The 14,595-nt window shown below is 40.3% G+C and overlaps 2 protein-coding genes across 2 annotated transcripts; one reads left to right on the top strand and one right to left on the bottom strand.

Annotated features, from left to right (window-relative positions):
• Positions 1 to 1,953: 1,953 nt before the first annotated feature.
• LOC133464916 (uncharacterized) lies at positions 1,954 to 4,350 on the top strand. Its single transcript, XM_061747121.1, has 3 exons — positions 1,954 to 2,060; positions 2,312 to 2,422; positions 2,763 to 4,350. Exons 1-3 carry the CDS (start codon positions 2,047 to 2,049, stop codon positions 3,904 to 3,906), a joined length of 1,269 nt encoding a protein of 422 aa, XP_061603105.1. The 5' UTR covers positions 1,954 to 2,046; the 3' UTR covers positions 3,907 to 4,350.
• Positions 3,813 to 14,193, bottom strand: gata4 (GATA binding protein 4). The gene is made up of 6 exons (XM_061747122.1): positions 13,476 to 14,193; positions 8,009 to 8,175; positions 7,751 to 7,876; positions 6,307 to 6,388; positions 6,019 to 6,167; positions 3,813 to 5,855 (listed from the first exon to the last, which is right to left on the bottom strand). The coding sequence occupies exons 1-6, from the start codon at positions 13,999 to 14,001 to the stop codon at positions 5,730 to 5,732; spliced, it is 1,176 nt and encodes a 391-aa protein (XP_061603106.1). The 5' UTR covers positions 14,002 to 14,193; the 3' UTR covers positions 3,813 to 5,729.
• Between the last annotated feature and the right edge of the window lie 402 nt (positions 14,194 to 14,595).

The following is a 14,595-nucleotide window of genomic DNA, read 5'->3' on the forward strand; positions in this document are numbered from 1 at the left end:
CATGTCACCAGCCTATCATGGACCTTCCTGCGTGTGGTGAGCCTACTTGAAGGCGGGCCCCCGTCGCCATTTCGGGCTGAGCCCGGCCGGGTCCCACGGGCAAAGACCCGGCCACCAGGCGCTCGCCTTTGAGCCCCAACCCCAGGCCTGGCTCCAGGGAGGGGCCCCTGTGACGCCGATCTGGGCGACGTGACGGTCCTCGATTTCTTCCTCTTCATGATTGGCTTTGTGAACCGCTCTTAATCGGGCCCGTCACCTATGACCTGTTTGCCATGGGAGACCCTACCAGGGGCGTAATGCCCCCGACAACATAGCTCCTAGGATCACTCGGGCAACACAAACCCCTCCACCACAGTAAGGTGGCGGTTCAAGGAGGGGACTGGTATACCTTGCAGGGCTGAATTAGAATGGCTATTTTAACTATCAGTTTACAGTAAGAAGGATTATTCACAAGTTAACTTCCAATCTCAATGTCCCAATTTATCTCAAGTTCAGGCCATGCAGTCATGAAAGAAATACCAACTCTATAAAGCACTTTATAACTTAAAGCTTAAACAAAGTGCTGCACATAACAAAATACTAAGAACTATAAGAGACTATAAAAAACATAAAGCAGATAAAAACATCAGACATAGGCTATATAAAACCATGCCGTTAGACCTTAAATTCAACTCAATAAGACCAATCAAAACACCTAAGAACAAATAAAGGAACTAAGACTTGCTGAGGTTGAAAGTCCACACTGAGCGTCCTCCGAGACCTCGGTACCTGCCGGAGCAGCAAGTCAGCCGAGGGACTGAGGAGGTGAGTGGGGTGAAGAAGCTCAGAGAGTTAAAGTGGGGCAAGATCATCTAAACATTTAAAAACATGCGTAAACATTTAAAAATGAACTCCATACTACACAGGCTGTCAGTGGAGTGAAGCCAGGACAAGTGTGATGTGCTCCCTTTTACTAGTACCAGTTAAAAGTCGTGCAGGAGCATTCTGAACCAGCTGCAGACGCAAGAGCAAGGGCCGACTCACTCCAACAGGAAGTCCATTACAGTGCTCAATATATAATAGTAAACAGGACAAAATAAACGCTTGGATCAGTGGTTCAAAGTATTATTTTCAGCTTTAAGAACTATGACCATGAATACATCTGTCAGGTAAACTCCCGTCCAAATCCTGTCTAACCTGTTACCCAACACGTCTCTGGTTACAGCAGAAGTCCGTGCTTGACTAACTCTGTGCATGTCGGTGCATATTTTACAAAACATATGATGCAGTCACAAAAAATGAGACCGATAACAGGTTGCAAATACTTGGCGAGTAAATGGTTTTAGCGTATTATCTCTGGAATCTTTTTGTTTTGCTCATCGTCAGGCAGTTTTGGACGGGAAGAGAGACATTTCAGTGTTTCACCTCCAGCTCTAACAGATTTACTGATATGAGAAACTGAGATCAGACAGAACTGCAAGAACAGCTCACTATGTGGTCGCTGAAGAAATTAAGATGAAAAGGAAGGAAAACTGCACAAGCTGCTCACTGGGGTGCAGTTGGAGGCTTTATTTGCCACCTAACCTTCTCCTTCTCCTTGAACTGGGGCCAACCTCCAGGAATGAGTTTCCATCAATCACTGCGGCATGTTATGTGAACCAAAACCATCTTTTTATGTTTTTCTTTACTCTTTTGATTTATCTTTCTAATACCTTCACATCTTTAAATCAAAAGGTGGCTCTGATTCATGTCTCCTGCTTGCTTTTGAATACTCCTTGGCTGGGGAGGGGAAAAAAGGGGGGGGGGGGGGGGCAGTGTAGTAACACCCACTAAATTTCTAGAGGCAAAACAGCAGCACAGTGGAGGTGAGGTATCCGCAGGCCCCTGAGCGTTTTGTGGAGGTGGAGCTCAGTCCTGGGACAAACACACAGCAGAGCGGTTTGTGCGGTGAGAATGCTCCAGTTCAAATGAGTCTGTCAGAAGTGACTCAGTTATGGCTGCATGCACCTGGAGAAAGCAGGGCTAACGTTCACACACCTCTTGAGTCAAAACTGGCGGTGAAGCTGGATGAATGGTGCAATGTAAGTAAACTCAGTGGCCTAGAAGTGAAGGTTGTGTACCACGTCAGCCTGACTGTCTCTGTCTTTGTTGTTTTACAATAAAATTGTGCTTATAGAGGCTCTTGTAGACTTTCTACTATGCAGCATTTCCCATGTTAGTCTTACAGGCCTGTCTCTGTGCTGAGGGCTTGTTTTATCTGTTCAAATGTACCTTTTCAGTTTATAACTGCTTTACATATGCAAATAAAGTCTGTTGTTTTGTTTTTATCCAGGTTTAAGCGTAAGCAGCCTCTGTTTGATGGATACGGAGATCAGTCTCTCCACCTTAGGAAGAGACGTCTGAGAGACAGGTCCCACAGAGGAATACAGCATGAGAGGTTGACGTAAGTACACATTCAAGTCACAGCCCGGTGTAAGACTTTTCCTTCATGTTTGGGGCAACAAGATTACTTTCAAGTGACATTTTTTGTTATTGTTGTAATATACAAAAACACATTAAAGTAACAGTTGTTTTCATGAAGCTGGGGAATGTAAACTTTCATCTGAGAGCACATCCAGATCAGAAGACAGGCTGAAGAAGTCCAGCTCTTCATGTAGAGCCCTCATTTTCCAAGGACTTACAGCCCTAAATATGTACTGTTCAAAAAATGAAATTTACACAGAATGATGGACTTTAGACTTCCTGGTAAACTGACGGAATAACTTCTCTTTTTTTTATGCCAGGGAAAACTGTGGTGACCAACGTGCATGTGAAGGTCAAGCGAAGAGGAGGACGCATGACCTGACCGATACCACGGGGATGTCGTCCTGGGCTGACACACAAAACTCTGTGAAGACGGTTTTGGAGCATCTCAACTCCAAACAAGCCATCAGTGATCTCTTCATAGACGACTCGGTGAACAGAAAGTTTTTATCATTTCGCCGTGACATCACTGGCGAATGTGGCATAGAGGATAAGCAGCACTCGTGGGCGGTCATCGAGAAACAGGACGAGCTCATCATGTACGGGCCGTATTACCCCAACTACGACAACGGGGAACACAGCGAGGACGCCGTCGTAAAACAAACACAGGAACTCCTAGACACAGGGGGTGCTTGTGAAGACTGGGAGGTGTATGTTTTCTCAATGAACAGCCCGTGTTTGGCCAGAAACACTAAGCCGTGCATGTTAAACCTGGTGCATAAGGCCCAGGAGTGGTGGAGCGTGTATGGAGTCAAGACTCATATTGGCTACATGAGATGCTGGGGCTTTAAAGGAATCAAGGAAAACCTATTCAAGGATATCAGCTACGGACAGGTGGAATGTATTAATCAAAGTGTGGACTATGAAAGCTACATTAAAGCAGCTGAGAGGAGCCCTGATCTTAACCCTTTGTGTGAAGCTGTGTTTTCTGTTGCTCAGCACCTGCTGAGATCTGGACGAGAAAGCGTCATTTTGGCAACAGCTATGGAGAAGCAGGAAATGAAGAGTTACTTCAAAAGTATGAGCACCCACTTTGAATGCAAAGGAGAGAATGAGAGGAAGCTCTTGACAGAGGAAGTGGGCACGCTGGTTGAAGCCGCGGGCGTTCTGCTTTCAGGGAAAAGTGAAAGTTATGAAGAATATTTAGAAAGAGAAAGAGCCTTCACGCGCGGTTATACTTTTAGTTCCCAGGTATGTGACGCCGCAAAGGACGAAATGAGACTCATATTTCAAAAGCGCTGGAGGGAACTGGTACAGGACAAGTATGCAGAGGTTGTGAGAGAGAGACTGACTGACGACTTTAATCAATGCACTGTCCAGCTTTTTATCAAGGATATTCTGAAATTCATAGGAGTCTATTTAAAAATTGGAAAACTGCAGTTTGAAGATGCAGAAGCCGTCTGAGGAAGTTTTGCAAATATTGAAAATCACCATATATTGGCAAGAATACAAAAGACACCAGATTTACATCCCATAACTTACTTACATGACATCAAAATGCTTTATCTTTTTTGCTTTCAGGCCAGTATATCACAAATGATGTAGTACATAATAATGCTGGAGTGGAGTTGTTGTTTTTTTCATATAAACGCATAAATTTTTTCTTTTTTTTTTTACATTTTTGTAATTACATGTGGTTTTATCCAACATTGTTACCTCCATGCTTGTCACAAGCAAATTAAAAGTATTTCTAATATACTGTACAGTTTGTATCCTTTATACAGCTTATCAAACAACTCTGGTGATAGATAATAATTGTATGATAACAAGGTTTAACAGTAGAGTCTGTGATAATAAAAACTAGTGGGGTCGATTTGGAAAAATCCCATTAGTATAAAAAAAAAAAAAGTCTAGTAGATGCACAACTGATCCGGAATCAGTAGAGGGAGCTATGTACTTCCACATCACATTCATGGTGCTCGGCATTTAAACGCTGCCTAGGTAGTTCATCATGTGTTTGACTTTGTAAGTTATGTAAAAAGTGACATACAGTTTCTTTTTTTTCTTTTTTTTCTTTAGCTTTTAACAAAAAGGACAGAGGCACAGAGAGATTAGAAGGGAGCTGTGGCTGATGGGTTCACTGGGGTCTTACTGGATGTGAGGAGTGATGCAAGATCTGTCCACGTGTGCTGTTAAATGTCACCTAAGTGATTATAAACGAGTACAACAGACTCTATTTAGCAGCAAAGAATGGTTTTCACATATCAATGTGTTTGTTTGCCATAAAACAGGTGTAATTAATACCTCTGAGAAAGGCCTAAATTCCTTTAATGTAGGTAAAATGGACGGAGTAATAGTCTTGGTGAAGTCGTATGATATACTATGGTAGGTGCATTGAATTAAGACTAATTTTGCATTCAACTGATCAGTTCAATCAAAAATAAACTATTTGTGATGTTTTTTTTTTTTTTTTTGCCTGGATATAAAAGCTGCTCCACCTTCTGCTGCCACCTCATTACAACTGAGGTTCTCAAATACCTACTGTAATACGACATACGCTGAACTTAACAGCAGATACACCACAGGAAAAAAAATAAAAAACCTTTCTAAGACAAGCTTTTGAAGCACCACAAACTAAAAAAAAATGTGTCTTTCTTTATGGCATTTAGATATAGTGTGTAGCAGACATCTCTAAATGTAAGTGCCGGTGTTTATGTGTTATTTTTCCAATCTTGTCGTGAACTAACACTTTAAATAAACTTGCTGTGTAAGACCTCTGTCATGAAACCGTCTAAATAAAGTTGTCCAGTTGTGATATGTTTTTTTTGTGTTTCGTGTGTCCATCAATGTCCACGAGCATATACATTATAACGAAGAAAACACTTACATAACAGATAACTAAAGTCTGACCATTAATGTTGTTTGTCACTGTTGTTGTGTTACAGTGTTCGTCGAGCACTTTATGCCTTTGCATTGACATTTGTAGAAAAAGGTCAGAATTACTGAAATTTCTCTTTTTCAGTCACCGGCTCGTCTAACTGCACACACGCGATCTGTGCAGCGCTGCTGAAGATCTCACAACATCGACTGTGGTTCACATATCTCCGTCCACAATCATCATACTGACGGCAAAGTACAGTTTGTAGGAAACACTGCTGGGATCATCTGGACCAAGAGCAGCAGTCTTAGGAGAGTTTCATTAAAATGCTGTACATAGGTAGCTTTTTCTTTCCTTTTTCATTCTTTTTTTTTTGTTGTTGTTGTTGAGATGCTGGTCTGTAGGTCTCCTAAGCCAGGATTAGGTTGTTCCAGGACTCTGCTTTGGAGCTGGAGGAGCCGTTGTGTCCCCCAGGGGACATCTTCAGAGGAATGGCACCTCCTTGAGCTGCCATGTAGGCTGGTAGGGCAGAAATCTGGATAGATACAAGAGAAGTCGATGAGTATGGATAGATCTACCCATGGAAAGAGTCGTAATGGGTTTGGCTTTGGTGTGTTGTGCGTACATGTGATTGCCTCTGTATTTTCACCCTCGTTGAGACATCTTCCGTAATCACAACCACAAATGGGGTGTCTTACCTGTGTGTGTGCACTGTGGTGCGTGTACAAGCTGTGGTTTTCTGGCTCTGTCTTTATCTGACGAGGCTCCTCTGTGGTGGAGGTGGTAGTGGTGGAAGAGCGGGGAGTGTTGGTTGGTGTAACTGGAGTCCCCTCACCGCCTGGAGTCCCTGCAAGGTACAGTAGAACCACACAGGTGAGTGGACCTTGACGTTTGAACAAACACTCAGAGACCTCATTTCTTGAAGTTGCTTCCTGTTCTTGCAAGATAAAGTAATGCTGGTTGAAAGTTTGTGTTCTGAAGCGTACCGGTTTGAGACTTGTTGAGGTTCTTGGGTTTGCGCTTGCGGGTCTGGATCCCCTCTTTCTTCATAGCCAGAGGTCGAGGGACCTGTTGGGATACAAAAAACTGTTAGCTGCATAGCTGGGTTCATTTAGACAGATGTAGGTCTGTAATGGCTGAGCAACGACTGCGCTGGAGGTCCAGAAAGACTTTGCCTGGTTGATGCCAGTAGTAAGGATGAATAACTAAACACACCTTCAAATGAAACTGGAATTAATACCTTAAAGTTGAAATAAAATTAACTCCTTTGTTCTACTTTAAGGTCCACATTTCAATGAATGATTTTGAATGATTGTTGAATGCCAACAATGGTTATTACTTAAGACTGTTTTATTTCAATTAAAATGTGAAAAATCAAACAGTTTCATATCATTTTAATTACATGTGACTGACTCAGCCACTAGATAATGATGAACTATGACTGCAGTGTTTGTTTTGTTTTATAGGTATAGATGATTTTTTTTATTTGTAACCTATCTTATGAATATGTTTAAAGAGGTCATATAGATTATGAGATTTCATGTTTGCATAAACGGTCTATAAAGTTGCACAACTCAAAGTAAATATAAAGGGAAGTTACGCTCTCCCAAAGAAGACACTTCTGAACTCCTTTGTACCTTGTTTAACTGCAGTTTAACTGTTTCTTTCATAACGTAACAATGTCATTGTGTGAAACATTTCAGCTGACTGTAAAAAATGTGATGCCAATTTACTGTCAACAGCATATTACTTTATATCATATTAATGTGCAGCGCCAAATTGATAAAAAGCTGTTGTGCTAGTGTAGAAAAAGTTATAATCCCTGGAATGTTTCAAGATTTAAATATTTCTAGTTTTTTCTGCACCACAGAGGAAGAAACGTGTAAATCCTAATTCATCTGATCAAAAATTTTAAAAGCCCTTCATTATGCTATATAAATAATTTATTAATATTGTTTTTTTTTATTTTATCATGATTACGCTCAACAATTTAAATCACTATTATGGGGGGGATTTGTTGCATTGGAGAGTAAAATGTTGCATTAGATTTCACTCAGATACAGTAATAAAAATGCTTGTAAAATAAAAGGTACAGGCATCTTCACTGACACCTTCTGTTGTAATTTTGATCATCTACATTGTCATTAGGCATGTGTCAAAGAGTTTTCTCATCAATCAGCTGACCAACCAGACACTCTGGATGGTTATTTTTAAAGAAAACGCAGGTTAAAAACAGCACTGTGCTGCAGCACAGTACAGTGCATTTAACTAAAAAGTTTTCTTACATCAAAATATGTAAACATTTTAAACTTGACCCCCAAAATGGAATCATAAATCTTCAATGCAGCATTGATATAAATTATTTACAGCTTGTGCATCGGCCAAAATTCTTCAAAATAAAAAAAAAAAGCTTTTTGTGGTTGGTTTTACCCCGTGGAGTTTCATGTAGAGCCCACACGCATTGCAGACCGGCTCTCCTTCTGCATTCCGTCGCCACAGAGTGGTGGTGGTGGTGTGACAGTTAGTGCAGGACAGGCCCACCCGCCTCGAGGCAGACTGCAGCAGATAAAACATGATAGTCATCAGCAAATAAAAACATTTCTTTATATACTTTAAGGAAGTAACATGTCTCTCTAAATGAACGGATGATGAAGAAGATGTAATCTTGTGGGACCTACTGTCACCCACCAGGCGTCTTTGAGGTTTGATGAGAGGCCTGTTGATGCCGTTCATCTTGTGGTACAATCCGCAGGCGTTACACAGGTAGTGGCCAGTGCCATCTCGCCTCCAGAGGGGGGTTGACATCGCCCCACAGTTCACACACTCTCGACCCTCAGCAAAGTCATCGAATAAATCTGACAAGAGATGACAAATACACTCATTTCAATGGCACCATTAGGTCACAGATAAAACCAGTACTCGAGTTGAGGGGGGATGAGATAAAAACGGTCAAAATCATCCCCCCTGTAAAACTTTCCATCCCTTATGTCATTTCATCAATGAATGTGGTTTTACTGCTATTTCAACATTTAGAGTCATCGCCAGAAAAATAACACCAGAAAAATTTGACAATTTTCACCTGTTTCAGGTCAATTTTCACTTGAAATAAGTAGGAAAATCTGCCAGTGGAAGAAGATTTATCTTCTCATTACAAAAAAATCTTGTTCCACTGGCAGATTTTTCTACTTATTTTAAGTGAAAATCTACTTGAAACAGGTGAAAATTGTTGTTTTTTCCAGTGATGAGTCTTGTTTTGAGTGTAATGAGATTTTTTTACTAAAATGAGACATTTTAACTAGAAATAAGACAAATATTCTTGTTAAGATTTTGAGTTTTTGCAGTGATCCATTTTACTTATCCTGTGAGTCATATTGATAAGTCCAGAAAACTGTTTTTTATTGTTGTGTTTTGATGTATTTGATGTAAGCCCAGTGGATATTTAAAGCTTACAGAAGGCTGCATTTAACTGCTGCTATGTCATTCCTGCAGTATTTCTGCAGGTGCTTTGGTCACTGCTATTATTTGTAATATATTATATTATTTGTAATCAGCACAAATTATCTGTCCCCATATGATAAAATCCACCATCCCCCCTGATTTTTTTTTTACAACTCGAGTACTGGATAAAACATAACCTCCAGCTGGTCTAAAGCCACAAATAATCAAACATGTCAAGGGGGGAAAAAAGCAACAAAAAAACCTTTCCACCCCAGATTACTGAACAATCAAACCCTGGCAGTGATTTGGTAGTGCAGTGGCACTCAAATACCAGCAGGAGACGCGGTGCAGCTACCAGAGCCATCAACAGCTGCCTGGAATCCCTCTTTATCTCACAGCCCCCCTTGAGATAAGAGCGGGCTGGAAATAGAGATGGTATAGAGCCCCATCAAATTCAAATGTCTATCACATCTCGTTCTCCTTCTCTCTCGGATAGCACGCCATCAGATAAATATAAACCTCACCCTCTCATCTACTGCATAACAAAATATCTCCACTCAAAGTGTAAGGAGACATCAATCTGCAGGATGGAGGTGACAGGTGGGCTTCAAGCGGCCAAGCAGCAGCACGGGCTGCAGCAGTTATCTGGAAAGTGTGTCCAGATTAAGAACACCCGTGAAATGCAGAAAACAGCCACAGCAGTACCCCGTTAAAACCACATTTAGATCACATCGTAATGAGCTATTAATCACACGCTTTGCTGTGTGCATAAATACTCCTCTTCAGATAGCATGAATCCGGGCTGCAGCTTCACCTCCGAGCGTGCGGGCCTCCTCGAGGTTGAGAGGCAACCTTGAGCTCGGCAACTATAGTAGCCAACACAACGCAGCGAGCAAGACAATACACAAAAGAAATCCTGCAGTTTCCACTTCGATCCGACTGGAAGTTTTGTTTTTTTTTTTCTTTTCAACAGTGAAGGTGTGTGTCTTTATGGGGGATGCACCGCACGGTAAAAACATCCACGCAGACACTTTCGAAGGCCGAACGTGAACGCAGCACTCGCGGGCCGAGGCTCGTGGCCTCGCTGGCTGCAGAGACCGATCAAGTTTGTCACGTTGCTGCTCAGGCAATAAGAAAAGTGTGTTCACCGTCTTTAGTCTTTCTGATTACACTTTTATTTTTGTAGCATTTTAAGTGGAGGGGTTTTGGCTCACTGGAGGATTTGTGAATACACTCATCAGTCACTGTTACTAACTTTATTCGCTATAGCAGGTGTAACAGTCTGTTAGTTACACCTGCTATAGCGAATAAAGTGTGAGTGAAAACAAATATGATGCATATAATTAGGCAACAGTTGCAAGATATAACAACTAAATGAAATATGTCAAAATTTCTCAATATGCCACGTTGATATTGACTAAACTGCAAACTAAAATAAAATTAAAGTTTTGCTGTAAATTTGTACATTTCTACATCAATACCATATTTTACTTTCTGTTAAAATGTGATGCCTTCATCCAGATTATTTTATTTCTCATCAGATATTATTAAATTTCTATTGAATTGAATTAAATTGACTCAAGCATGAATTTAGTTATATGTTAAAAAGTAAATTGGTGCTTTAACATGACTGATATTCTACCATCAAAACATGTAATAATATAAACCACAATAAAATATAATATAGTCTTGGTTTTTTACACTTATATTTTATTAGCCTAGCAGTTTACTCTTTAAAGTAAACATGTATTTGAATTACTTTCATAACAGGTGCATATGCATGTATGAATACATGCATATATTAGTTATCATTTTTTTACTTTATAATTGATTTAATTTAATAATTATTTATTTAATTTCAGTTCTGTAATTTTCAAATTGTTTTACTAGAATTGAGATCAACACCAACGTTGTTGCAAACATCAAGAAAAGTGCTAACTTAATAGTTAATGACTATCAGAATCAAATGCAATTATTACTTTTATTATTGACAAATCCGAGCGATAATATGAATCTTATGTTTATAGAAAGTAAAATATATTTCTATTTATTTATTAGACATTTATGGACATTGATTCAAGAGTTTTAGCAGTTTTCCTGCAAAATTGAAAGAATGAATGAATTTGAGTCACATTATTTAATTCTAATTACATTAAACCTGATTGAAAGGTTTAAACTGTTGCACAGACATTATATCACTAATTACCTTTCTAGTCAAAGCACCAACCTTTTATTAAACATCTTTGTTCAAGATGACAGGATTTTTTTTCAATAAGTATTTTGACGCTACATATATTTTCATGTTTAATGAGAAAGGGATTATATTAATGTTGATTTTAATTTACCGTCCATCTTCACCCAATAGATAAGAAAGGTTTTGTTTCTCTACCTCACTCAAAGAAAAACAGTCCTCAGCTACTGAATGCCGATTAATCAAACACACGGTTGATTTAATTTGCCGTGATTGCCAAACAATCACAGAGGACAGAAAATACTTGTAAACAAAAGCAATGAGAGGGGACAAGATGCATTTTATAGATGAGTGTGACTGTAATTGGATGAAGAGGTCAGACTGGATCAATGCTGTTATCTCTCACACTGTTGCAGCGTTGATCGTTTCTCTTTCAGCTCAGGAGGATGGCCTTGAGATGGACCTTTGAATAATCACGGGTCACTTGCTGAACTGACAGACTGAAGTGAAAGATATTTTAAAATGAGGGCTATATCAGCTCCTCAGTGTGAATAATAACTGATAAATATTTAGGAGAGAGTCAGAAATAAAAACAATGAGGGTTTAGCTTGTATAATACTGAAATTTAAACAAATAGAGAAAAAATGCAAAAAAAGACTTGGTGCAGAGCAAAAACTGTAATAACAAAAACACCAGCCAAATAACCACAGTCTTATGTTTTAATAAGCTATACAAGGTCCAGGTTGCAGCCAATGAAAAAGTGACAGCCAAAGCAAAACAGAGGTATTGTGAAATCTGTCATATGGTTCATAGTACACCGCAGCTAAAGGCCTAAATCACTCCCAGCACTGGGATGTGAAGGATGAGACTTCAACTTAAATATAAATAGATTCATATATTTTCCAAAGATTTTATGACTCTAGTACCCTTCATTGACGGTTCTTAAACAGGGAGGGGGCAGAGTGAGCAAGATGAAGACACATTGCAAAGGGCCAGAGCCTGGGACTCAAACCTGGGCTGCTGCAGAGGGGCCATATCCTCATGTGTCACCCACTTGACCAGGCTATATCAAGCACCCAATAAATGCATCATTGACCAAATATATATATATATATATATATATATATATATATATATATATATATATATATATTGTATCCAGGTGTTAGGTATTTGGTGTTGGGTATTTGTTGTAATTGTATTGGTGTTTCGTGTGTTGATTGTGTCGTGATTTATTGTATATGTATGCTTTCGGCAACAATGGTTACCATTCATACCAATAAAGCCAATTTGAATTTGAAAAATTGAGTATATTTAATGACATGAAGTCAAAGCAGAATCAAATCTGATGCAATCAACCATAACCCTACAGTCCCTACTCTATCAGCTCAGCTTCAAGTGCATTTTAATTACGACTGGACCAGTGATGTTTCTAAGATTCACAACAATATGCCACATAGAAAGACAGCTGTGATTCTGATTGGGGATGATTAGATAAAACATCTCAAACATCTCATGTCAGTTCTTCGAGCCACCCGTTGCATACACACTCTGTTGCTGTGACTGAATGATTGGTAATTTGTCATTTTAAATACGTTGACCAGAGGAACCAAAATTTGACTGTCTTTCTATTCACAAATGTTATACATTTAGGGGGTCATTTTTTCTGAATTTATTTGTAATTTAATTCAATGTAATTACAGATTTTCAAAATAGACACAACGTCGCTGGACAAAATTGCAAATTAAGTTTCGGATGTTTTATGTTGAAACCTCCCACGTTTTTCACAAGTTTAACCTTGACGTTATTTGACGCTCAAAAGTGTCTGTACAGATGTAATGCGCAATACACAAATCCTAAAATCAACTTTGCTTTTCGTTCTTAATGAAATGATTAGATGTTTTTTTCTCGTTAATATTTTAAAATCCTTCAAGTTAACATCGGCCCTTAAACTATTGCAGTTGTTAAAGGTTCAATTTTATTCCTATTCTTGTTTTATTTGATTTAGCCTATTGGTGTATTATTGATATTATAAATTACTTTATTTATTTTTTTGTCTACTTCTTCACAGACTAATATTAAACGTCTCCATTAGTTTCAGTGTTCCACAAGAATGTAACCTTGAAGTTGAATATTTTCATGTATTTTATGTTCATGCTTTATACATCGTAACGGTGATTTTTTTCCAATTTATTATTATTTATTTATTTGAAGCACAAATAATTTTTAACCCAACTCTCACGCCCTACACGCTACCCGCTCAAAACGAGGGTTAACTCAAGCTTTTATCTGCTTTCGTGCGTGTTTTTAAATGATTTCTTCATGTAGCCTATTGATATCAATCCCTGATTATCAGGCTATAGGGGCTGAATACATTACCCAATATTTTTTTTGAATGGTTTATAATGTAATTATTGCTTAACTCTGTGCTTTATGTCTACATTTTACAAATAAAAACATATTTTATTGTGCAATGAGAGTATGTTAATTGCATGTAATATTTGTGTGGCAGTAACCAGTGCTCACCTATGTTGGGGTGCCGGGTCGGTGCGCCCGCAGCGCCGCTCTGCAGACCGTGCAGGACCGGGCTGTCGAAGGGGGACGCCGGCCACGACCCGCCCACGCTGGGGCTCATGTAGGCCGGGTAGGGGCTGTGGTAGGAGCCGCCGAGGCCCCGGGCGCTGTAGTGCTCCCTCCCGTTGGCGGAGATGTTGAGCGGGCTGCTGTAAGAGCCCGCCGGGTCCCGGGCCGCGGCCACGCCGGAGGACAGCGGCGGGCTGGTGGAGAAGCCGAAGCGGGGCGACACCGGGGAGTGGTTGTAGCCGGACACCGGCTCTGCGCCGGGCTGCGCCCAGGCGGGGTGGCCGGCCGCGGCCGGGGTGCTCTGCTGCGGAGCCCCGGGGCTCTGCAGGTAGGGCAGCGCCGGGATCATGGGGGTGACCACCCGGGTGGTGGGCACGTACACCGGGGACGTGGCCGCCGCGGCGCTGTGCAGAAATCCGGCTTCATAGGAAGGGGGTCCGTGGTTGGTGGTCATTATGCCTTGGTACATATCCTCACCTTGACGCAGGGCATTCGCGGTGATTGAGATCAATGGATCACTGCATGTCACAGCCAAGACGGGTTGTTTAAAAAAAACTCGTTCGTGCACGGGAAATTAGATCTGCCGTTAAGTCCACCGAAGCTACCGCAACATTTAGGAAATCAAAAAAATGGGTTAATCGCAGGAGGGATGATGCGTGAGAGAGGAGGAGTGAGAGACTAGTTTCTGTAATCAAGATCCAGCTGTTATCTATAGCTCTCTCTCTCTCTCTCTCTCTCGCTCTCTCTCTCTCGCTCTCTCTCTCTCTCTCTCTCTCTCTCTCTCTCTCTCTCTCTCTCTCTCTCTCTCACACACACACACACACACACACACACACACACACACACACACACACACACACACATATGAGAACATCTAAATTAAGTCTGGGTTTACAGTTTCTTAAAAGTTAGAGTGATATTTTATTAAAAATATCCTAATTTTATAGTCTCAATATAAGTTAGTTCTCAGAGGAACAGAGGGAAAGGAATTATCATTTAGGTTTTATCCTGTTATTATTTATCATAACAGGTTTTCAGGGATGAAACACAAAGAAATCATGGA

This window comes from Cololabis saira, chromosome 18 (assembly GCF_033807715.1).
Source record: "Cololabis saira isolate AMF1-May2022 chromosome 18, fColSai1.1, whole genome shotgun sequence".
Taxonomy (NCBI): domain Eukaryota; kingdom Metazoa; phylum Chordata; class Actinopteri; order Beloniformes; family Belonidae; genus Cololabis; species Cololabis saira.

Coding starts and splice junctions, on each gene's coding strand:
- LOC133464916 (XM_061747121.1), top strand. Junction 2,423..2,762: donor ATACAGCATGAGAGGTTGAC/GTAAGTACACAT, acceptor TTTTTATGCCAG/GGAAAACTGTGGTGACCAAC.
- gata4 (XM_061747122.1), bottom strand. CDS start 14,001: ATGTACCAAGGCATAATGACCACCAACCACGGACCCCCTTCCTATGAA. Junction 8,176..13,475: donor GACCCGGCACCCCAACATAG/GTGAGCACTGGT, acceptor ATCTCTTGTCAG/ATTTATTCGATGACTTTGCT. Junction 5,856..6,018: donor ACCACAGTGCACACACACAG/GTAAGACACCCC, acceptor GTATCTATCCAG/ATTTCTGCCCTACCAGCCTA.